The sequence below is a fragment of the Peromyscus eremicus genome, chromosome 7, assembly GCF_949786415.1.
Source record: "Peromyscus eremicus chromosome 7, PerEre_H2_v1, whole genome shotgun sequence".
Taxonomy (NCBI): Eukaryota; Metazoa; Chordata; class Mammalia; order Rodentia; family Cricetidae; genus Peromyscus; species Peromyscus eremicus.
In genome coordinates, this window is record NC_081422.1 from 89,925,973 (window position 1) to 89,949,417 (window position 23,445).

The 23,445-nt window shown below is 38.0% G+C and overlaps 1 protein-coding gene across 2 annotated transcripts in view; it reads right to left on the minus strand.

Moving 5' to 3' along the window:
* Nucleotides 1-1,117: 1,117 nt before the first annotated feature.
* The window catches only part of Trpc1 (transient receptor potential cation channel subfamily C member 1), a 57,039-nt gene continuing 34,711 nt past the window's right edge, over nt 1,118-23,445 (minus strand). For both annotated transcript variants that reach the window (XM_059268381.1, XM_059268380.1), the window contains 7 exons: nt 21,042-21,378; nt 13,844-13,983; nt 12,119-12,262; nt 5,518-5,693; nt 3,977-4,178; nt 3,509-3,703; nt 1,118-1,720 (listed from right to left, as the gene is read on the minus strand). In XM_059268381.1, coding sequence (XP_059124364.1) covers nt 1,493-1,720; nt 3,509-3,703; nt 3,977-4,178; nt 5,518-5,693; nt 12,119-12,262; nt 13,844-13,983; nt 21,042-21,378 — 1,422 coding nt within the window. In that variant the 3' untranslated portion in view covers nt 1,118-1,492. The remainder of the gene's footprint in view (nt 1,721-3,508; nt 3,704-3,976; nt 4,179-5,517; nt 5,694-12,118; nt 12,263-13,843; nt 13,984-21,041; nt 21,379-23,445) is intronic.

Below are 23,445 nucleotides of genomic sequence, written 5' to 3' on the forward strand. Positions count from 1 at the left end.
CCTGATGTAAAATCCCAATAGGGAAGTGCATAATTCCATTGTAGACAAAATATATAACTTTAAACATTTTTATAAGAATTTGCCCAAAAGAGGGAAGACTTAAACTTGAACATCAAAAACAAATGTAAAAAGCAAGATGAAACCTAACACTAGATTACTCAGACGCCCTGGGTAGGTGGTGCTCACGGACCAAGGGCTGCTTGCACCCTGTGCACCCTCGATGCCAACTGACATTCAGCTAAGAAAGTAAACGTGTGTTCCTCACTGAACATGCTGCAAGAGTCTGTGCAATAGCTGGGGAAAGCTTCAGCTACACCCTTATATGAACACCAAAATAGGCCAAATACACCTTTTATTTTCAAACTGAAAAAACAATGCTTTACATCTCAAGCAGCAAGCATGAAGTCATTTTTCTAGAAGGTAAACACTTCGAAAGAGAGTTCAAGAACCTTCATTTGAACTTAAAGCAGCTTTTTTCAAGGCCCCTGATACTCTCCAGCCAAGCCCACTGTGACCACACATGAAGGCAAGCAGCTTATACTTTGTAATTTACTCAGACCTGAAAAGTTAGAAGAAAAAGTTAAAACTAACCAAATGCCTAGAGAAGTAACTTTTCAAATGCATAAATATGAACGAATATTCTATGGCTAAAAGATGTCTACTATTTTTCAAAAATCACAGAATTCTATAAATATTTAAATATATGAACTACATCAATACAGAGAACTATATATAAAATATTAAGTCAAAACAAAATAAAAATATAAAATTATTATAACCATGTAAGAGTAAATATAATACACAACAAAAAACAAGGTAAATTTAGACTGATAGAACTAAATAATTTTTTGTTTGTTTTCTGAGACAGGGTTTTTCTGTGTATCCCTGGCTGTCCTCAAACTCACTCTGCAGACAAGGTTGGCCTTGAACTCAGAGATCCACCTGCCTCTGCCTCCCAAGTGCTGGGATTAAAGCCGTGCACCACAAGACTGACTTAAATTCAAATATTTACAGACTTTTCTTTGTTGCTTAAGATTATAACAAAAGAAAAAATAGGGTATTTTAGATAAAACTATACTCTTAATAAATACTGAACTCTATGTGAGATTTTAACTCTACATTTCAAGTGTCTCTTAAGGTAGCTGCATTTGCTGATCTTCATTTTATAAAAGGGAGCGGGCAATGTGTACACTGATAGCTGCCCCTCTTAAATATTACAAATTTTAAGCACTAACGAACTAAGAAAACAAAATTGCATGCTAACAAACCCGTTTACTTGTTCTGTTTCACTTCTACAAAAAGCCACAGACAGGTTTTAAAAAACTAACTCTATATACATATTTTACATGACATATATTTATGTTATAAATATTTAAAGAATGGCTTTTGTGTAATTGTTTATGTCCATATATATCTTAGTGTAGTTGTAAGGTATGCAAATACAGTCTCAGATTTGTTATGGAAAATTATTTCTACAAGATTTAGAAAATGATTAATTTCTTGGATAAAACATAGCATATTTAGAAGTCCTAAAGCCAAGCAAATCCCTTATTTCATTTCGGAATTTCGATAGATCTTGGCGCAGTTCATTGAGATTCTCCACGGTCGCCTGGTCTGTGCTCTGCATCTTCTGTCGCATAGACGTCAGGTACCGATGCACCAGGCAGCACATCACCTTCTGGTAGTTCTCGTCTCTCTTTTGTTTCAAGTTTCTCCACTCCTTCAAAGCAAGCAGTCCCATGGTAAGAACGACAGCAGAACAACGTATGTGTAAGAAAACATGTATACACACTCATATATACATATGGATTTGCAGTACTGAGGAGTGAGCTGAGGGCCACATGCATGCTAGGCAAATGTCTACCATCAAGGCATTCTCTAGTCCCAGAGACAATATTTAAATGAGGTAAATTTTAAATATACTCACAAATAGACACTTTCAACGCATTTAGAGGACAGTTTACTTTGGTAAAAATCATAGTCAGTATATGTTTACCAATATAGCCTGTGTATCTGTTTCATTCACTCTCCTTTAGGCCAATTTCATTGAAAAAATTTAGTAATGTCCAGTCTACAACAGAGATTCATAAACTACCACCCCAAGCCCACTTTCTGTCTTTCTTACCTTGTGAGCTACGAATGGTTTTACAGATGGATATCTGTAATCAATTTTATAATGGACAACTTGATTTTTAACTCTAATTAAGCAAAATTTTAATCCTACCACAGGGAATTCTGTTTTCCCTAGTAACTTATTACAGTGACTGTTACTTATTGTTAAATTTTTAATTTCATCTGTAAGTTTTTTGGAAATTTTTTCTTTTATATAACTTCTTAGATAGTGTTTTTTGTTTTGTTTGGCTTTCAAAGTATAAAATATTTACTGTCTGGTCTTTTAGGAAACTTACCAATCCTTGGTTTATAAGTAGCATGCACTGAATAAGAAATATACTGAGTAACTTTCAAGACCTAAAAATGCTATGAACTAATTGTTGTTCTTTAAATCTATAACAAATGACTATGGGATAAGAGTTCATGTGTCCCAGGAAAGGTGCAAAGCTACACAGAGAAACCCTGTCTTGAAAAACCAAAAAAAAAAAAAAAAAAAAAAGAGTTCATGTGTTAGGGAAATTTGAAAACTAAGAAAAGAACCAAAACCAACCTAAAAATCCTTAGCTTTATTTCTTATTCTCAATTAGTCACTGAATTTTTATATTAGATACTAGAGCATGCGTTAGGGATACAGTAGAAAACACCTCAGGATAGTCTTTATCAAACCTTCATATTTGTGCTTTAAGAAACATCTGTTGTTTTTAACAAAATCTCAATCATTTGATTTTACCAAAGAAGACTCAGAAGCCAGATGCTGGGGTGAAACCCTGCTAGCTCAGAGAGGCAGGGAAAGCACCCAGATGACCTTCTCCTCAGCTGACATCCCAGAAGCCTCCCACCTTCTCCTACACTGTCTCAAACATGACTTCTCAAACAGAACGTCCCTCCCTTCTACTTCCTGTGTGTTTCTCTATCCACCCTCCTGACTCCCTCTTACTCTCTATGGTTTTTTCTTAATCATCCTATGTTCATTTCCTGTCAACTGGTTGCTTGCTCTGCCTCTTGGCCTAGGGTTAACTTTATTTAATCCTATTTACAATATTCAAGCAGAAAGCTCTTGGAATTAAGGTAAGTGCCAGGGCTGAGGCACATCACAACTAGAAACAGGTGTTTCCAGCAAATAATGCAATCTCTCAGGGTCACAGTGTGATCAAATATCCTGCAGCAAACATCCGAGCTAGGTGTGGTGCCACACCCCCATCCTCCCAGCCCACGGTAGGCAGACAGAGGAGGACTGCTGTAAACTGAAGCCAGCCTGGTCTCCATAGCAAATTCCAGGGCAGCTACGTCTACATAGTCAGTAAGACTCCATCTCAAAACAACAAAACAAAGAAAAACTAAAAGTGCAATTAGCAACTGTAAAACCGTGGTGCAGTTCAAACCTCTCATCTCTCACCTTTAAACTGTTCTGCCTTTTGACCTTGCCTTTCGATGTGTGAGAGCAAACCCACTTACTGAGGCTACTGATCATGTAGCAGATAGTCTTCGGTGAAGGAATAATGTTGAAAGGTGGGGGCAGGGTACATTTGTCATCAAAGTAGCTAAGCCATAGCTTTGCCCGAGCAAACTTCCACTCTTTATCCTCATGATTCTGTGAGGCAAGGAAAAAGCAGGATAGAAGAACACACACACAAACATGAATGCATATTGGCAGGTTTGGGGAGATATTGATTAAAACTGTCTAAACATCACCACACCTTACATATCAAAAAACTGGTCAAAGATGTACAATTATTAGACATTATATTTTAAAATCTATATTTAATTTAAAAATATTATTCCTTAATTCTGTAATCTTCAGTTATTGGATTTCATATATCTCGTATGATTTGGAGAGAGTACAAGGCTTTGAAAGAACACTTACTGCTATCAACTGAAAGCTTTTGTGAAGCATGGCCACTAGCAGCTTCGTAAGCACGATAACAACCACAACGTTGTAAGTTCCCACAATCACGGCTCCAACAAAGGACTGCAGCTCTTCTCCATAGCTAAACCTTGTGACAAAGATGGCCACGTGTGCTAAGGAGAAGATGTACCAGAACAGAGCAAAGCAGGTGCCAATGAACCTGGAAGGGCAAGTACACTGTGGTTAAAAAGGAAATTAATTAGCAAGAACAGAGATAATGCATTTATATAAAAGTTATACATAAGAGCCATTAATAATTCTTGTATAATACATAATTATAATTTTGTATTTATACAAAATACAAAATATTTTTATATCAAAATATAAAAATAATTTTATTGTTTGATTTTTATTTTCATAGTACATACAGTCATATTTTAAATGTTATTTTTGTTTTATGTGTGTGTGTATGAGTATATGTATGTGCATCACATGCATGTAGGAGGCCACAGAGGTCAGAAGAGGGCACCAGATTCCCTGGAACTGGAGTTTCAGTTGTGAGCCATCAGGTGGGTGCTGGAAACCAAACCTAGGTCCTCTGCAAGAACAGTAAGTGCTCTTAACCACAGAGTCATCTTTCCAGACCCTAAAGTCTTATTTTAAACGAGGAAACACATTCAAAAATATTATTCCTAGTTAATTTTTTTGCGTCCTTTCTAGTCTCAACACAGCAGCAGTCCATGGGGTATCCAGTTACATTGTGTCAGTCCTTTGCTTCAACCTTTAGATAATTCTAAATTGCACTAGCCCCAAGTTAGACAACAAGGTCCTACATGCTCATCCCTTTATCCATTTATCCTGGCCTGCCCAGAAATCTTCGTCTTTAAATGAGAGGATACACAAAGTACCTAAAGAATTGTGGCACATCATATGAACACAAAAAATGTGCAGTACATACTCCTCTGTATTTTATTTAAGAATGAGGAGAGTAAGACTGGGGATGTAGCTTTGGTGGTTAGCACTTGCTTAGCACACACAGAGCCCTGGCTTAGATCCCCAGCACTGGAAAAGGAACCTCAGGGCAGGTACTCTGTCTGCTTTATGGTGTTGGTACCATTCTTTATGATCCACTGCGGGACTGGCCCTTAAGTTCTAATGATTCTCAATTCTAGTGACCTCTTGAGAAGTGTTGAAAACATGAGTGCTCTGGGTTGTACCAGCAACCAACAGTTGCTAAGGGTATTTAATAGTTTGGGGGCAGAGATGCTGAACATTCTAATATATGGGATGGATAAAAGAATTTTCCAAAGTGCTAAGAGTGTAAATTTGTCAAGAGTTCTGTTCAGATATATTTCAGTAGAGAAGAAACATGTAATGACTTGGATCTACTACTGAAGATCCTTTAGGTAAAGATGATGAAAAATGAACATTTGTTAAAGCTTGCAGACATTTAAAGAAGATTTTTTTTAAAGAACAATTGGAGCTCCATTCATGTAATGACTAACCCCTACAGAACTTAGGAGCAGAAAGTCCATCTAGTAAACTCTGAGGAGACTCACGAGTGGAAGGTGTCGTTGCTTTGTTGCTCACAGAAGATGCCAACACAGTCCTTCTGCTCTTTGGGGGTGTAGCCCTTGTCATAGAGTTGGGTCAGTCCAATTGTGAAGGAGAACAGAACAAGAAGGAACATCCCCAGAAACTTCCCAAAATCCTGTAACATCTGTCCCATGGAAATCTGTGGACATACACACAGTGTACAATAAAACTGTTGGGGAAACTATATATTAAATATGAAATTACCCAGCAATAAAAGGAAGGCTAACACACAAGCCACAAGTCACGCTCATTATTTCACCTGGCTGACATATTTCAGTATGTTAAGAATATCAAAACACCAGCTGTAGGAAAACAAAAAACAAAACAAAACAAAACCAACAAACCCAGCTATCTACTAAAAAAGGCCATTCTAACCAAACCAGCACTGTGAGTGTTAGATGCACAGTCCTTGCCAGACAAGATCTTCAAAGGTTATTATTGCTGTGTAGGGAGAACAGATACATGGAGATTTTCACCTACTTTTAGTATTTATTATAATTATTTTGGTTGTTGCTAAGACACAGACTACCCCATGTTCAATCTTGCCATAGGACTCACAATCCTCCTGCCTCAGCTTCCCACACGCTAGGATCATGCAAGTATCACTATTGCTGACAATATGGAGATTATTTAAAGGCCAGTTGGCAGGGATAAAAGAAAGAACTCTCTGAAAAACCTAAAGGAAAAGAAATGCTTATATTTATGTGGCTTCTTAAAGTTTACAAATATTAAATCAATTCAAAATGAAGCATTTTATCTGATTTTGTAACTAATTCTCAACTAACTCCTGAAGAGCAGTATCAGCATCTGGGACTATCCTAATTTCTTCCCAAGAGTGAACATCCTTCCCTCACTTTTGTAACACAGTATTATGTGTGCAAGCCACTCTAGTAGCAAGAGTTAATAATGACTATCTTTATACGTTAGCATGGGGCAATGAGAAGTTTTATTCAAGCCTAATTTTATTTTCTTTCATACTCCTCCAATGTCTGAAGATTACATAGTTTTTTCTTTTTGTTTTCTTTTTGTTTTTTGTTTTGGTTTTTTGAGACAGGGTTTCTCTGTGTAGCTTTGGCGCCTTTCCTGGAACTCACTCTGTAGTTCCATACCAGGCTGGCCTTGAACTCACAAAGATCCACCTGCCTCTGTCTCCCAAGTGCTGGGATTAAAGGTGTGCGCCACCACTGCCCAGCCCAGATTACATAGTTTCAATAAATCTTGATTTTTTTTAAAAGAAAAATATTGGAACACTTGTGGGGTTTTTGTTTGTTTGTTTGAGACAGAGTTTCTCTATGTAGCCCTAGCTATCCTGGAACTTGCTCTATAGACAGACCAAGCTGGCCTCAAAATGTGTGAGAAAGAGAAGAGATGTATTTTCCCTCAATGTTCTAGCGGTATCTTAGTGGGTCACTTAGGAAAACAAAGCCATTCATTCAGACTATGAATATTCAGAATATATCCATACCTAAGTCAGCAGGGAATGTGCTAAGGCAGTAATAAAGCAAGTGCTTTTGACAACTTTAGGAAAAATGACCTTTGAAGAAAGTTCTGGCACTATTCACTCATCTATAAATAGAGTTTTTGAAAGTACCCACTTATAGTGACATAATCTTAATTTTCAAAAAAAAATTTAATACAACTAAACTAAAAAAAAGTGTAACCAATTTGAATATCAGGGGGGAGAACACCAGAAACTGACATCAGTTCTTGCATAATACAAAACTAAAAATAGACAGTGGATATCACAGGAGAGGGCACTGGCTGGAATACTAAACATGCATGTGACAGGTAAGCAGCAAAACAAACTTCTTGTGGATGGAAAGATCATAAGCATTATGCATTTGTAATATGATATCACATAAATCAAATGTAAAGAAATGAAAAAGAGAACTAAACCATCAATACTGAAGTTTACAAAGGAGTTAATACTAGTGCAGACCGAGGAAAACCAGTCTTGGCTGTGAGAATCCTGGAAGTGAAGCTTGTGGTACAGCACATCTGCTGTCCAGCACTAGAGGCTGAGGAAACAGGATCTGAAGAGCCCAGAGACTCCCAAGTCTGGGGAACAGTAAAAACCCCTGAGAGAGAAAAGAGGGCTGGGGACATGGGTCACCAGTAAAGTGCCTCTGACACAGGCACGAGGATCTGAGATGGGATCCCCAGGGCCCGTGTAAAAATGCCAGGTGTAGTCACTTACAGGAAGGAAGAGGAGATGGACAGATCCCAGAGCTCAGTGGCCACACAACACAGGCAATCAATGAGTGCCAACGTCACTGAGAAACCCTGTTGTACAAGGTAAGGTGGAGAGCAATCAAGGGGGACACCGGAAATCAACCTCAGGCCTCCATACATATGTGCACATGCAAATGAACACACACACACACACACACACACACACACACACACACACACACACTCAATTTTAAACTGAAAAAAGGAAGGAGATAGGCAAGGAAGAGACAGAGACAAAGAGTAAGAGACACGACAGAGAGAGAGTAAGGTGCGAGACCAGAGGACACTACTATGAACAACAAATTGGGTAGTCCAAGTAGACGAACAGACTCCTTGAACTATACAACCTAGCAAGAATAAGTCATGAAGATATAGAAAGTCTGGACAGATCTCTAAGTTATAAAAAGAAATTGAATCAATAATAACAATCTCTTAACAAGGATCAGATGACTTCAGTGAAAAACTCTATGAAATGTTTTTTAAAACTTAATACAAATCCATCTTGAAGTATTTGGAAAACATTTTCAACTCGTTTTATGAGGCCGATGACAAAAATATCATTTATATCACCCTGATGCCAACAGCAGACAAAGACTATAAGAAAAGAGTGCTATAGGCTTAAACATCCCTGCAATATACATACAAAAATTTTACCAAAATAAGGGCCAGTGAGATGGCTTAGCAGATAAAGGCACTTGCTGCCCATTCTGACAACTTGAGCTTGGTCTGTACGATTTACATGCCATGGGCACATGCATATATGTGGTGATTTGAATAAAAATTGCCCCCATAGGCTCATATATTTGAATGCTTAGCCACCATGGAGTGGAACTGCTTGAAAAGAGTAGAAGGTGTGTCCTTGTTGGAGGTCTATCACTGGGAGTAAGCTTTGAGCCTTCAAAAGCTCATGTCAGGCCCAGTCTCTGTCTCTCTGTGTGTCTCCTCTGTCTCCCTCTCCACCTCCCCACAGCCCTTGCCCTCCTGCCCCTCCTTGTCTCTGCTCCCTGTGGATCAAGATGTAAAGCTCCAGGGTCATGTCTGCCTGTGTGCTACCATGCTTCCCACAATGATGATAACAGACTAACCCTCTGAAACTGTAAACAAGCCCCTAATTAAATGTTTTCTTTTATAAGTGTTGCCTTGGTCATGGTGTTGCTTTACAACAACAGAACACTGACTAAGACAGTATGCACACATCAAAATATTAAATAAATAAATGTAATAAAAATTGTAAAAGGAAAAAAGTCTTTACACAAACACTATCAAACCAAACTCAATAGTGCATGAAAAAAGCACATTCACTTCGAAATTAGGATTTATCTTTGGGATACAAGAAAAAGTAATTTAGTGTCTATATCATCAAATTAATGAAAGAAGATAACAGTTACATAATTGGATCAATAAACCCAGAAAAAGCATACAATGAATTTCAATTCCCTTTTTAAGACCAAAAAAAAAAATCCATTTTCAACAAAAACAGAAGGAAATTACCTGAACACAATACGTGCCATATATGAAAGCCCATAGCTAACAAAATCAGTAGTGAAAAACCCACATTTTTATTGACATCAGGATCAGTCAAGGACTTCTCTTTATGTATCTGTCTACACAGTACTGAAAACTGCACTCAAAACAAACGAGGGGAAGGTATCCACACTGGAAAAGGTGAAACTGTCCCCTTTGAATATGACATGATCCTATGTGGAGAGAGAGTGACAAACATCCCATAACTGTTAGAACTGAGAACCAGAAATTAATCTGGAAACATTCCATCAAGCAAGATGAACAGGCAACAGTTGCATTTCTATATACGAGTTACACAACCATCTGAAAAGGGTCAAATATTATGAGAGCAAATCCCCTATAACAACATGAAAAAGAATGAGGCAGGATGGACCTCATCCTGAAGTAGAAGACCCACACACTGAAAACTCTAGAACACTGACAAGAGACAGAAGAAGACACAGCAGACGTTCATGATTGTAAGTTAACTCTTAAAATTTCCACATTACCAAAATATTTACAGAGTTGAGACAAAATCAAAACCCCAATAATATGCTTATACACACACACAGAAATTATAAAATTTGCATGACCTCAAAAAAGACAATCTTGAGAACAAAGCTAAAGATAACACAATCCCCAATTTCAACATATATTATAAAACAACAGTAATTTAAATGGTATTGAACTATAGTAAAGACTGATGTATAGACCAATGGGACAAAATAAAGACCTTGGAAATAAATGTAAAAATAAATAAACTTAACTTCTCTTCAACAACAGTACCAGGAAAACACAATGAGGAAACAGTAGTCTCTTCAACAAATGATGGTGGGGGAAAAATGACCATATTATCCACATGGAAAACAGTAAAATCGAACATTTATCTTACAGCATACAAATCTTACACCACACACACACACACACACACACACACACACACACACACACGCACAATCAACTCAAAGTAGAAAAGATAATTAAAAATAAGGCTTGAAACTATAAAGTCTTAGGATAAAATTACATGTTCAGCATTGTACTGGGCTAATTTTATGTCAAGTTGACACAAGATAGAGTCATTTGGGAAGAAGGAAACTCAGCTGAGGAAATGCTCCCACTAAATTGGCCTGAGGGGCATTTTCTTAATTCAGGATTGATGTAGAAAGGTCCAGCTCACTGTTGGTGGTACCACCCTTGGGCTGGTGGTCCTGGGTGCTATAAGAAAGCAGGGTGTGTTGTGGGATATTTTGATCACACTCTGACACTCCTGAGACTGCCCAATAAAGCTATACCTTGAATCAGAGGGCAGAGTCAGTGATCAGCTGACTGGAATTGGCCCTAGAGAAGCCAGAAATTTGGATAGAGAAGGCGCATAGGCATGAAAGAGCAGGGACTAGAGATGGAGCTCTCTTAGTTCTGGGGCAAAGGAAAAGATGTGTCTCTTGCTGTGTCTCTGACCAAAGAGTAAGGTCAGTTAGTTGCTACTCAGCCTCTCTGAGCTAGCAGGTTTTCACCCCAGCCTTTGACTTCTGAGTCTTATTGACAAATAGAACAATAGAGACTTAATTTAAACCCACATATCATGGCCCCACCAGACCTTGGCCTAAGTGGCTGGTGTGGCTGTGACTGAGGGACCATGGGGCAGCAGACAATAATTAAAATATCAGTAGATTCATGTGCAGCCACCAAGCTGACAGAAAAACATCAAGACTGAGCAAGCCATGAAGAGCAAGCCAGGAACCAGCATTCCTCAATGGCTTCTGTTTCAGTTTCCGCTTCAAAGTCTCTGCCTTGACTTCCTGTTGACTTCCTGCAATGATGAACCTTGATGTAGGACTTTAAGCTTAAATAAGCCCTTTCCCAAGTTCCTTTAGGTCATGGTGTCTTATCAGAGGAAAAACAAAAAAAACCCTAACTGAGCCAGAAGTTGGTACCAGGTCATGGAGTACAGTTGTGACAGACCTGACTGTGTGTTAGCGGAGGATTGTGGTGGTATCTGAACTGTTTCCATATATGATGCTATTTCTTCCTCTTTAATCCATCTGGGATCTCTTCCTCTTCCCTCTTTTACTGTCTTATTTTTGATAATTTAAAATGCCATTTTATGTCTTTTGTTGGTTTATTAACTATAACTGCTTTATTTCATAGACTGCCTTAGGGCTTATGACACCTATCTTATCACAGCCTAATTTCAAGTGATAGCATACTACTTTGTATACAGTTGAAAGCCATACAACAGTGTATTTCCATTTCTCCCAGAGGGTCTTTATGTTCTTATTGTCATTCATTTCACATGTACATCTCTATGTGTTAAAATCATGTAGGTAGTATTTTTATTAAAAGCCAACTATCTTTCAAAGTTTAAATATAAACTTTATTTTGGTAAAAACCAGATTTTTTTGTTACTCCTTTCTATGAAGCACAATTGTTTTGTTTTTTTCATTTTTTTCGAGACAGGGTTTCTCTGTGTAGTTTTGGTGCTGTCCTGGAACTCACTCTGTAGACCAGGCTGGCCTCGAACTCACAGAGATCCGCCTGGCTCTGCCTCCAGTGTGCTGGGATTAAAGGCATACGCCACTACTGCCCAGTCGCATAACAATTGTTTTAAGGATATCTATGGCCAGAGAATGAAGGAAGGAGGCCAATGGACCACAGCTTGATAAAGTTACAATTCTTGAAAGAAAATTATCAATGAGCCAGAAGCAAAGTACTTGATAATCATTTTCAGATGCCAAGTGTAGTTTTAACACCATGAGAACAGTGTTGAAGTGGATAAGCAGATGCAATAGTCGTGGCATGTAACAAACCTTCCTTAAGACCTTTATTTACCTGCAGTGGACCCAAAATCGAGCTGGTTGTATACATAAAAAAGAGTCGGAGGTAACTCAGAACGTTAGCAAATGCAAACAGCCCTTCTGCTACAAGTGTGGGGTGGAATGCATCCCAGTCCTTCCGGTCAGCAAAGTCATGAAACTGGAGGCGGGAAGAGAAGCCAAAGTCAATTAGAAAAATGAAGAGCAATATCATGAAATGTCTTCAAGAAAATGATCTTGTCTTCTTGTGGAAGAGATCTAAATAATGTTTTAGCCAAACAGAAGCTTTCCATGTATGCTAGAAAATACCACTTTATATGCAGAAATTTACCAGAAATTTTCTGGTTAAAAAAATTAAACAAGTTATAAAACTTATCATTAGGGGCTGGAGAGATGGCTCAGCAATTAAGAGCAATGGCTGCTCTTCCAGAGGTCCTGAGTTCAAACCCCAGCAACGACATGGTGGCTCACAACCATCTACAGTGGGGTCTGATGCCCTCTTCTGGCATGAAGGTGTATATGCAGATAGATCACTCAGACACAAAATAAATAAATAAATCTTAAAAAAAAAAGGAAAACGAAACAAAAAAATTATCATTGAACTTCTTATGAGGAAATATTGGCTAGTTTCCTTAAATTCTGTAACACAAATTGTGAGAATGTAGGCTGTCAGTTAATTAGATGTCATACTAGGTCATACTAAACCTAGTCCTTTGACCTAGGAATTTAGAGCAAACCACAAAAGTTGCCCCCCTTTCAAGTAAAGAAATGCATTATTGTATCTAGACATGGGACATCTACTGTCCCACTGCAGAGACTGTGTAACAGCTGTTCTGTGGAACTGTTAGCCACAAATCCTTCCACTCTCAAAGTTTGTTTTAGATTAGAAAACTACTTCTAGAACTAAAGAAATTAGTCTGAAAAATCAATGCCCCCCAACTATCAGCCATTCATTTACATATGACCAATTTTGACTTTTTAGTGACTTCTTACTCCAGTCATTTAGTCTCTCTCTGACCAACATGTTGCACACTATTGATCAATTAAAGAAGCAGATGTTAAATAAAGTAAGCCAATAGAATCACTTTGCTCTATAATGTATAAATAGCCAAAAAAAAATCATGAAATATTGTATATCTTAGTCCCTTAAATGTGATACCCCATAGCTAACATAGAGTCTATTACATTTTGTGGTTTTGAGAAGGCATAAATGTTGATGAAAGTAAAGTTAGAAGAGGTCTTAAGTATGTACGGTAAATGAGCTAAATGAAGAAATAAGACATGTGGTAGAAAGAAAATATCTAGCACCTGGATTTAAATCATCTTTTTTTAAAACACTATAGACTTAGATATGTTGCTTAATATCTCTGAATCATTTTCTTACTTCCAAAATGAGGATAAGGACTTCTGTCTTAAAGAATTCCTGTGAGAATGCAATTAGACACAGTATATCTAACATCAACCATGGAACCTAGCATATGGTAGGTAATGATCAATTGTAAGGATAAAATTAGATGCAGTATATCTAACATCAACCATGAGACCCAACGTATGGCAGGTAACCATCACTGAAAAGGTAAACCATTCAAACTACTAAAAAAGTAAGCAACTGGATTCACACAGATTATTTATGAAAACACACCAGACACACATTTGGGTCTATAGTAACTCTTAGTTACATGGCAAAGCATATTAGTCTTTTAAATAGATGCTGTATCTTTGACTGACAGTGAACAGTCACCTTGTTGTGAGCCACCACTTTGAGGGCAAAGGTTGCCAAGTAGAGGGAATTCATGACAAAGCTGAGCTGGTTACGAGATTCTTCTAAAAAGTCTTCTAACCCTTCATACCAGAGTCTTTTAATGTCTGACCAAATCATCCCTAAAACAATAAAAAAAAAAAGATTTATTAATTCAATAAGCTAAATAATACTTTAAGAGACAAAGTGTTTATAGTGCTTGGGTTAACTACAGCTGTATTCCAAAAGCAGTGGGAGTTGGGTGGAGTGGGGGAACGACAGCCTTTTAGTGAAAAGCTTTTAAAATTTGAAAGAAAAAAACACTTATGTTTCATGTGACTTGAAAAAAAACAACCTTAAGTTTCATATTGCCCCAAAAGGAATGTTAAGTGATGTGAAACAAACTAAGAGGACAAGATAAACGCACGCATGCATACACACACACTCACACATATGGTTTTGTTCTTGACACTTTTCACTATTACACATAATATATTAATGACCTTATCCAGTCTAGTGGCTTTAAGTGACATCTATGTAACAAAAGGTTTCAAATATCTATATTTTTTTGTGTGATCAGTGGGTGTATGCATGTGTGCACATATGTAGAGAAGCCAGGGGCCAATGTCAGCTGATTTCCTCGTTCCCTCTCTACCTTACCTTTTGAAACAGGGTCTCAATGAACTCGGAGCTCACTGGTGGCTGGCCAACAAGCTCCAAGGATCCACCTGTCTCGGTCTTCACAGTTACAGACGCATGCTGTAGTACATGGCTTTTATGTGGTGTTGGGATCCTGAACTCAGGTCCTCAAGCTTGCACAGCAGGCATTCTACTGACTGAGCTGTCTCCCAGCTCCTTAAACATATACATTTAAGTTCAATTTATATTTACATAACAATTTCTATCTCCAAACCTCTCTCCTAAACTCAATTTATTTAGGCACTGTTTTGATCTGCACCGCTAATTGAAGATGTGTCCAAACTGAGCTTATCTCAAATATACCACACTTACAGAGTTTCTCATTTCAGTTATGAGCATTCCATCTCTCTAGTGTTCAAGGTCAATCAATTCAAAACTTGAATCAACCCCAACTCCTGTTTCTTTTAAACTTCACATTCATAACAAAACCAAATCCTGCCCTTCCACATCCCTTTCAGGTAGAGATCCCAGATTCAGCCACTAATTCTACTCTTCTCTACTCTGAACACTCTGGCAGGGACTCTAGACTCACGCTGACAACTCTACTCAACCCTATGACCTGCCTGGAGACCATGTGTCCCACACCTACCTTCTAGCCCCCTCTCTGGCCCCTCCTCCTCAGATAGGGAGCCCAGACTTGTGACACCAACTCCACCCCATCCTTGCAGCTAAGGGCTGCTGGTCTCCAGTGTGGATGCTAGACTCAATCACCAACTCCACAGGTTCCAGCTGCCTGAGGACAATTTCTGAGCACATCCTATAGATTTCCAAATGTTGGCTATGAGAATCTTCTAACACTACAGAAGGTCTGCTCCTGGGCTTAGAAACTTCACTTAGCTTACACTGAGCCATGACTACTTCTAACACCATATTCTATCATCACAGTCAACTGCCCCAAGACTGAAGCTTAAGCTGCATTCAGCTGGTCTACAACCTGACAAGTGCAGGTAACAGAAAACAGATCCAAACACCCACTCAAAATGCAAGACATGATTTTTCTATCAAGAAAAACTACCCCTGGCCAAACTCCAGATATCTATGTACCACTGCAAAAACACAAAGACAATAGAACTTCTCCAACAATTAGTACTCAAATAATAATGTACCTCAGAAAAGTGACTTAGATGGGTAGACCAGGCTAGCCTCAAACTCACAAAGTACTGCCTGTTTCTGTCTCCCAAGGGCTGGTATTGAAGGTGTGTGCCACCATGCCTGACTAATCATTAAGGCATTTTAAAGAGACTATGAAGTAACAGAAGAACAAAGCTACAACACAACACATGAATGGAAATAAAGTAATTCTGGCTAACCAGCAGGCAGAATAATTTCATGTGAAAACATGAAACCTTGGAATAACACCTTTATTATGTAGTACTATAGTTTATGTAGAAACAAACTAAAACACATATAGAACTGACAGAAAAAAGAACATGAATATTCTACTTGGTAACTTTTTGTCCAAAATGAGTGATAAAAACCATCTAAAAATGTTAAATGAAGAAGTCTTGCAGGTTGTATTTTATCAATTTAAATATTTTCTTACTTACCTAAGAGGAATAGAGATGAAAACTATCTGGGAACACATCTTGTTCAACCTCACCCCAGGAACAGAGATCACAAACTATAAAATTCACAGTCATACCTTCTCTAAGAACTCAAGTTATTATCTCATCCTAGATCATGGTGTACAATAATGTGTAAATCTTACTTATAAAACATTGCCAAATAACACTTTAGATGCTGATCCAAGAAAATGCTTTACTTCTGTACAATGCAGGATTCTATCTAAATACAACTCTACTCCATTATTTGGAGAAGGCCTTTGATCAAAACAGGTAGACATGGGGCTGGAGAGATGGCTTACTAATCAAGAGCACATGCTGCTCTTACAGAGGACCCGGGTTTGGTTCCCAGCACTTGCATGGTGGCTCCACAACCATTCATGAGTTCAGCTCCAGGGCATCCAATGCCCTTTTTTTGACCTCCATGGACACCAGGCATACATGTGGTGCAAACACATACATGCAGGCAAAACACTCATATACATAAATTAAATTAAATCAGTCTTTAAAAAGGCAGACATGTGAAAGTCTAGTGAGAACCACTGCCAAGTAGGCAGTTTCTCCTCTATCATTTAACACACACATACCTCTAAAATAAGGATCATATACTTGATGAATTTCAAAATTTTAGGGTACACTGTGTAAAACAGAGCTAGAGTAGCAATGGGAAACATAACTATAAACTATTACAAGCAATGCCATCACTACACTATCAGTGTTCCATTTGTTTTGGGTATACTTTGCTTCTTAGAATTAGTAATATTTAGTAAGCATTAGGTTGCACTATTTTGAGATTTTTAAAGGTTTGAACCTCTCTCCCACTTTATACTTTCTCCTTTAATGTCTCATCCATGCCCAGTCACATACTACCTGTATGCAGATATTAAGGTATTTCTACTTCAAGCTTGGATGACTTCTCGAGTGTCATGCTATATCACTCAATTGTCTGCCTTGAAGGCATTTTCTTCATTAGTGATAGATGGGGAAAGGCCCAGCCTATTGTGTGGGTGGTGCCATTCCTGGGCTGGGGGTCCTGAGTTCTATAAAGGGGAGGCTGAGCAAGTCATGATGAGCAAGCCAGTAAGCAGCTCCGCTCCATGTCCTCTGCATCAGCTCCTGCCTCCAGGTTCCTGTCCTGTTTGAGTTTCTGTCCCAACTTCCTTCAATGATGGACCATGATGTGGAAGTGTACACCAAATAAACCCTTTCCACCCCGATTTGCATTTTGGTCATGGTGTTTCATCACAGCAATAGAAACCCTAAGACAATGTTTTAGTTCACTTCTTACTTCCTCAACATCTTTTTAACTACCCCCCTGACTTGGGCACACACCTACATAATATACTTGGTACCCTAGCACCATGATCCTTCCTTAGTAAAGTAACATGTCTGCAACTGTTCACTGATTCTCAAATTAAATTTATTGTTGGTGGTATTGTTTGTGCCTCATAGACCACAATGCCAATGAGTGTAGGGGCTGTATCTGTTCCTTTCTATGCTTGGACAAAGGGGATATACAACATTTTTTAATATATGTTTTTGCAATAGATGCTCTACTATGTTTAAAAACAAAAACATTAAGAAAAATGATACTATTCTGGATATTCATCAGCAAATTATTTCCTTCCTCCTTCCTTTTAAAAAATGGTTTAAGCCGAGTGGTGGTGGTGGCGGCGGCGGCGCACGCCTTTAATCCCAGCACTCAGGAGGCAGAGCCAGGCAGATCTCTGTGAGTTTGAGGCCAGCCTGGTCTACAGAGCGAGATCCAGGACAGGCACCAAAACTACACAGAGAAACCCTGTCTCAAAAAACCAAAAATAAAAAAAAATGGTTTAACATTATTTTTTTAAATGAAGCCTTAGAGAATAGCAGAAAATAATCTGGTCATTATGAATATAAAGTTACTGTATTTCCTTGAAATTACTAAACTAATGAATGACTTTAGACAAACGGGCAAATGGTTCCTAGACAACCAATTATAACAAGTTTAGATATCTATATTTAAGGAGGCCCAGAGTGGTCAAGTTATTTAACAGGTGTAAGGAGACATGCCTGGCAAGGAGCATTCACATCTAACTGTTTCAAAGTAGAAGCTGTGCTGAGCAAGGTAAAAAAACTTCCAGGAAATTTACTAGTTTAACTCATCAATCCTTCTAGCGAGGCCGACAAGGGTTAGAAAACTGATCATATTATGTAAGCAGGGGAATACATATGAATACACACATAACATTACTGAAAATAGGGTCATCATATTTAAGAGGAAATAGCCATCATTTCTGAAAATCAATGCTATCTAAAAAATGTTATAAGTCTGGGTCTAGTGAATTTTATTTACTGTTAAGATATATAAACAGATGGATTCTTTTTACTAGACTTGATGAATCTGAATCTTAATTTACAAAATCCAAGAATATTATAATTTCTACTAAACAGGTTTATTCAAGGAATCTTATATTCAAGATAAGATATATATATATAAGGGTCTTTCATAAATAGCATAAGTAAATATAAAGAAGTCTCTTCTTAGATATTTTTTACAACCTTTTAAACTTAATAATATAAAAATTTATATTAGAAAGCTACATATAATATGTGGGAAATATAAATTATTTTCAAAATTAAAACATTAAATCTTAGGTAAGTAAAGAAACAGGAAACTGGAAAATATTAACATGAAATTCCTCTTTAACCTAGTGTACTATTTTTATTCTACCTACCTAACTTTACACATTAATATATCATGATTTGACTTGACTCTGAAATCAAGTCACTTGAAAATAATTGATTTTTTCATATTAAAATTACAATATATGAAAATTACAATTAACAGTAGAAGGAAAACAAAAAGTAGGCATTTATCTAATAATGCAAACAAGAACAGCAATCAAAAGATAAATATAATCAATATACCACAGATTATATTTTATAACCTTTTATTCTACAATAAACAGTCAATGGATAGTTGGGGCATGCTGAAGCTGAAGACACACAAAAGAAGAAAAGGATTCTCTAAAAGACCATAAATAAGCAATGGGATTCTGCACGATCCCTTACCTTTCCACCAAAACAAGGTCCAGGACAGTTAGTCCCTGAAGAATGTCATGTAATACATTTATTATACAATGTAAGACTCATAAAATGTTTTTCAGAAAATAAAAACATTTTATTATTTTAAACCTATCATTTCTTCAGAGCTTAGATTACCAAGGCAAAAAACTGACCTACAGAGTGACTCACATGGGAGCCCTTTAAATCCAATCTCCATAATATAAAGTAAGTTATAACTACAAAACTTCATAAATTCTTAGTAATAAAACCACTGAGACAATGAAACAAAATGGTTGTAAGACATTTGAAAGTCTGAAATTTGTTAAGTTTTAAGATACCTAGAAAAATTATGCCATATACAGAAGCATTCACTCATAAAAATTATGCTGTTGAATAATCATTAACAACATAGTCCAAGGATAAATAATTTTTAGGGCTGGGGAGATGGCTCAGTTGATAAAGCGCTTGCCAGGCAAGACTGGGGAAGTGAATTCCGATGTCCAGCATGGACAAAAAAAGCCAGGTGCAGCAGTGCACATCAGTAACCCCAGTGCTCTGCAGGTTGAGACAGACAGGTCCCTAGAGCCAGCCAGGCTATCCACATGGGTGAGAACCAGGTTCTGTGAGAGACCTTGTCTCAAAAAACAAGGTGGAGATCAATTGAACAACATAACCACCCAACTCTGACTTTGGGCACCCATGCATGTACATGTACATGCAAACACACACACACACATACACACACACACACACACACACACACAGAGAGAGAGAGAGAGAGAGAGAGAGAGAGAGAGAGAGAGAGAGAGAGAGAGAGAGAGAGAGAGTGAGTGAGCGAGCCAGGTGTGGCAGCATATACCTGCAATACCAACAGCAGAGACAGGAGGATCACTAGGGCCTGCTGGCCAGCTAGCATGGTCTAATCAGCAAGGGCCACCTCTCAGTGAGAAATAAGGTGGATATTCCTGAGGAATAATACCCAAGGTTTATTGCTAGCCTCTATTTACACATGTACACTGCTGTGTAACAGGAGATTGAAATATTCCATCCAGTAGAGAAGCTCCTTAAGCAGGAACGTAAACAACTCAAAATAGCTTCAGAAAGTACCTGAAATTAACCAGATTCACTACTCCCCTTCCCTTCTAAAGTAAACAATAAAACCTGAGAGTCCCTGTCAGACCAAAGGAGGCCAAGCTTTCAAAGAAGACTGTCAGACAAGTAAAGCTACAAAAACTCTTAGACCAGACCAGCTGCCTAGAAGCACAGAAACCAGCCCAGCCTGGAAGAGGTTTCGACCAACTGAGGTACCTGGAAAGGACACTCTCCAACCAGGTAGGTGGCCTGTAAACTGTGCAATGTGCTCCATGTTCCTAGCTTTGTGAGCTATAACTCATGCTGGGGTGGCCTTTGGTGATACAGCTCTCTTTGAGTTATTTCTGCTCCTTTACATAACCCCTTACCCATATCCCTGCAAACAACCCCAATAAAACTCACTGGTTCATCAAACTGGACTGTGGTGGTATCCGTACTTTGGTCTGCCATGGGATCCATATCTGGGATAAGTAGACATGTGTGCTGCATCTCCTCAAGAAAGTTTCTGTCACAAAACACACCCACACTGCATTCATACCCACTCATGTATACATACCAGCACAAATGTGCACGTGTGTGCATGCACACACACAATTTCTGACTTTCATGTATTTTAATACAAAGTTATAAAATCGGGAACATTAACCTTTGTAAAAGTATTAGATAAATGATCATGAAAATGTTCATGTCTTAGCTGTGCCAAAGGACAAAACTGCAAATTGAACTCCATGTTCATAATGTCACCAAGCAAGGAATATTAAATAACAAAGGCAAATCTTTCAAACTCACTTGACACTTACCAATAATCCACAGTATGAGAAGGTAGTCTATTCTCTCAAGGGCTGGCCCCATTGTATTTTTCTTGTCTTCATTGTAGACAAGTGAGTAGAGATTTAGTAACAGCAAGAATGTGAAATATGATGCTCCATGAATAATGAATTTCATAAAAGGTGTGTGAATGATCCTGCCAAATTGAGATTTGGGAGCTATCAAATAACACAGTGACAAAACTGGCCAGAAGATGCCAACTGTCAAAACAGTCATTATCTTCTTACAGGTGGGCTTACGGCGGTAACCTGACATCTGTCCAAACCAAACGGTGTTCAGGAACTGCTGGCAATTTGACTGAGAGACAAACTGAAAAGGACATACAGAAACATAAAAAACAAAATAGGGAAATAAAACCTTTAAATAGTAACTAGCTGATACTCAAAATCTTACAATTAGGTGAAAAATCCTACACACTGTACATAGGTTTGTTTTTTCTTCCTCTTACAACTAAGAGTGTAGAGGTTCAGAGCATAGACTATGGAGCCTGATTATGCGACTCAAATCCAGGTTCTGACACAGAAAAGACAACCATGAATAAGTTTCCAACCTGTGTAAGCTTCCTAGTCCTCATCTCTAATATCTGGCTAGTAATAGTAGCTCCTTGTAAACTTGTGAAGATTCAGCACCAAGTTCTTAGGATACCACCTTATTCATAGCACACTGCCATTTTAAGTATTAAAAGTGTTAGCAGACTACTGCACTGAGGTGATCACACTTAAAGACTATAAGCCAGTACAAAGACATAAGAATATGAATAAAGGTTGAAAGTTAATATGCATTCCGTAGACAGCACTAACTAATCTTTGAGAAAGTGCTGGCTTTAGTTCCTGAGTTGTAAGAAACCCAGATGGCATGATAAAAAATGGTCCATGTATTAGATCTATACACACTTCATGAAAACACTAAGAAGGACTTAAACTATTTCAGGGATACTGATTTCAGTGCTGAGGCCTGAAGCTAGGCCTCATGGTAGGCAAATGCTCTGCAACTCAGCTACTCACTCCTCAGACCAGGCTGACTGTGGACTTGTGATCTTCCTGCCTCAGCAGCTCAGATTACAGGCCTGAGCATTAAAACACTCTTTTAAAATTATTTTTAAGCTTTATGAGTATGTATGTTTTATCTACACGTGTACATGCATGGTATCCACAGAGGTAAGAACAGAGCATTAGATCCCTTGTAAATGAATCACAAATGTTTGTGAGCCACCACGTAGGTGAACCAGGGTCCTTAGCAAGAGCAATAGTATTCTAAACCACTGAACCACTACTCTAGCCCCCTAAAAACAAAATACTCTTTTTGTTTTTGGTTTTTCAAGACAGGGTTTCTCTGTGTAACAGCTCTGGCTGTCCTGGAACTCTCTCTATAGACCAGGCTGGGTCACAGAGATTCTCTTGCCTCCACCTCCAGAGTGTTGGGATTAAAGGCGTGTGTCACCACCATCCAGCAAAATAAAATACTCTTAAAGTTGGTTAATAGTGAATTTCATATGAGAAGAAAAATCTCAAATAAAAACAAAATTCTAGTACAAGTACAGAAGTTAACTTGTACAATTAGGTTATAAATTTAAATGACAATATTTTTCTAGTATAATGTAATCAGATTTCATATTACCAAAGTATAGATAATCATATTATTCAAGTAACATAAAATAGTATTTTGTGAATATTACATTTTTAAAAAGATTTTGGTGGCACATGCCTTTAATCCCAGTACTCAGGAGGTAGAGGCAGGTAAATTTGAGTTCAAGGCCAGCCTGGTCTACAGAGTGAGTTCCAGGACAGCCAAGGATACACAAAGAAACCCTGTCTTCAAAAACAAAAACAAAAACAGATTCATTCTGGACTAGAATCTAATTCACAGATTTTTAGTCTGCAATAAAAAAATAACTGGACAGCATCTTATCATACTTATCAAGAATTTTTCTAATACAACTATACTCATTTTTAGCAACTAGGTCTTATATCATTCTTTAATTTTTTTAAGTGTATGAGCACATGGCTTGCATGTATGTCTGTGCACCAGCTGCTTCGTGCCCACAGAGACCAAAAAAAAGCATTGGACCCCCTGAAACTGGAGTTACAGTTGTAAGCGGCCTTATGGATGCTGGGAAATGAACCCAGGTCCTCTAGAAAGGCAGCCTGTGCTCTTAACCACGGAGCCATCTCTCCAGCCCCTTACTTCATTCCTTATTCTTCTGTTTGGATTTCAGTGTTTGTCCCTCAAGGTGAGATACCTGGGACTGAAACAGTCTTTCTTCCCAAACCATTTTTTAGCAGCAGCCAGAACTTAGGGGGTGTCACCTTTCCCCAAATATCAGCCCTACTACTGTACTTGATATCTTTAATATAATGATAATTTAATTAGAAATTC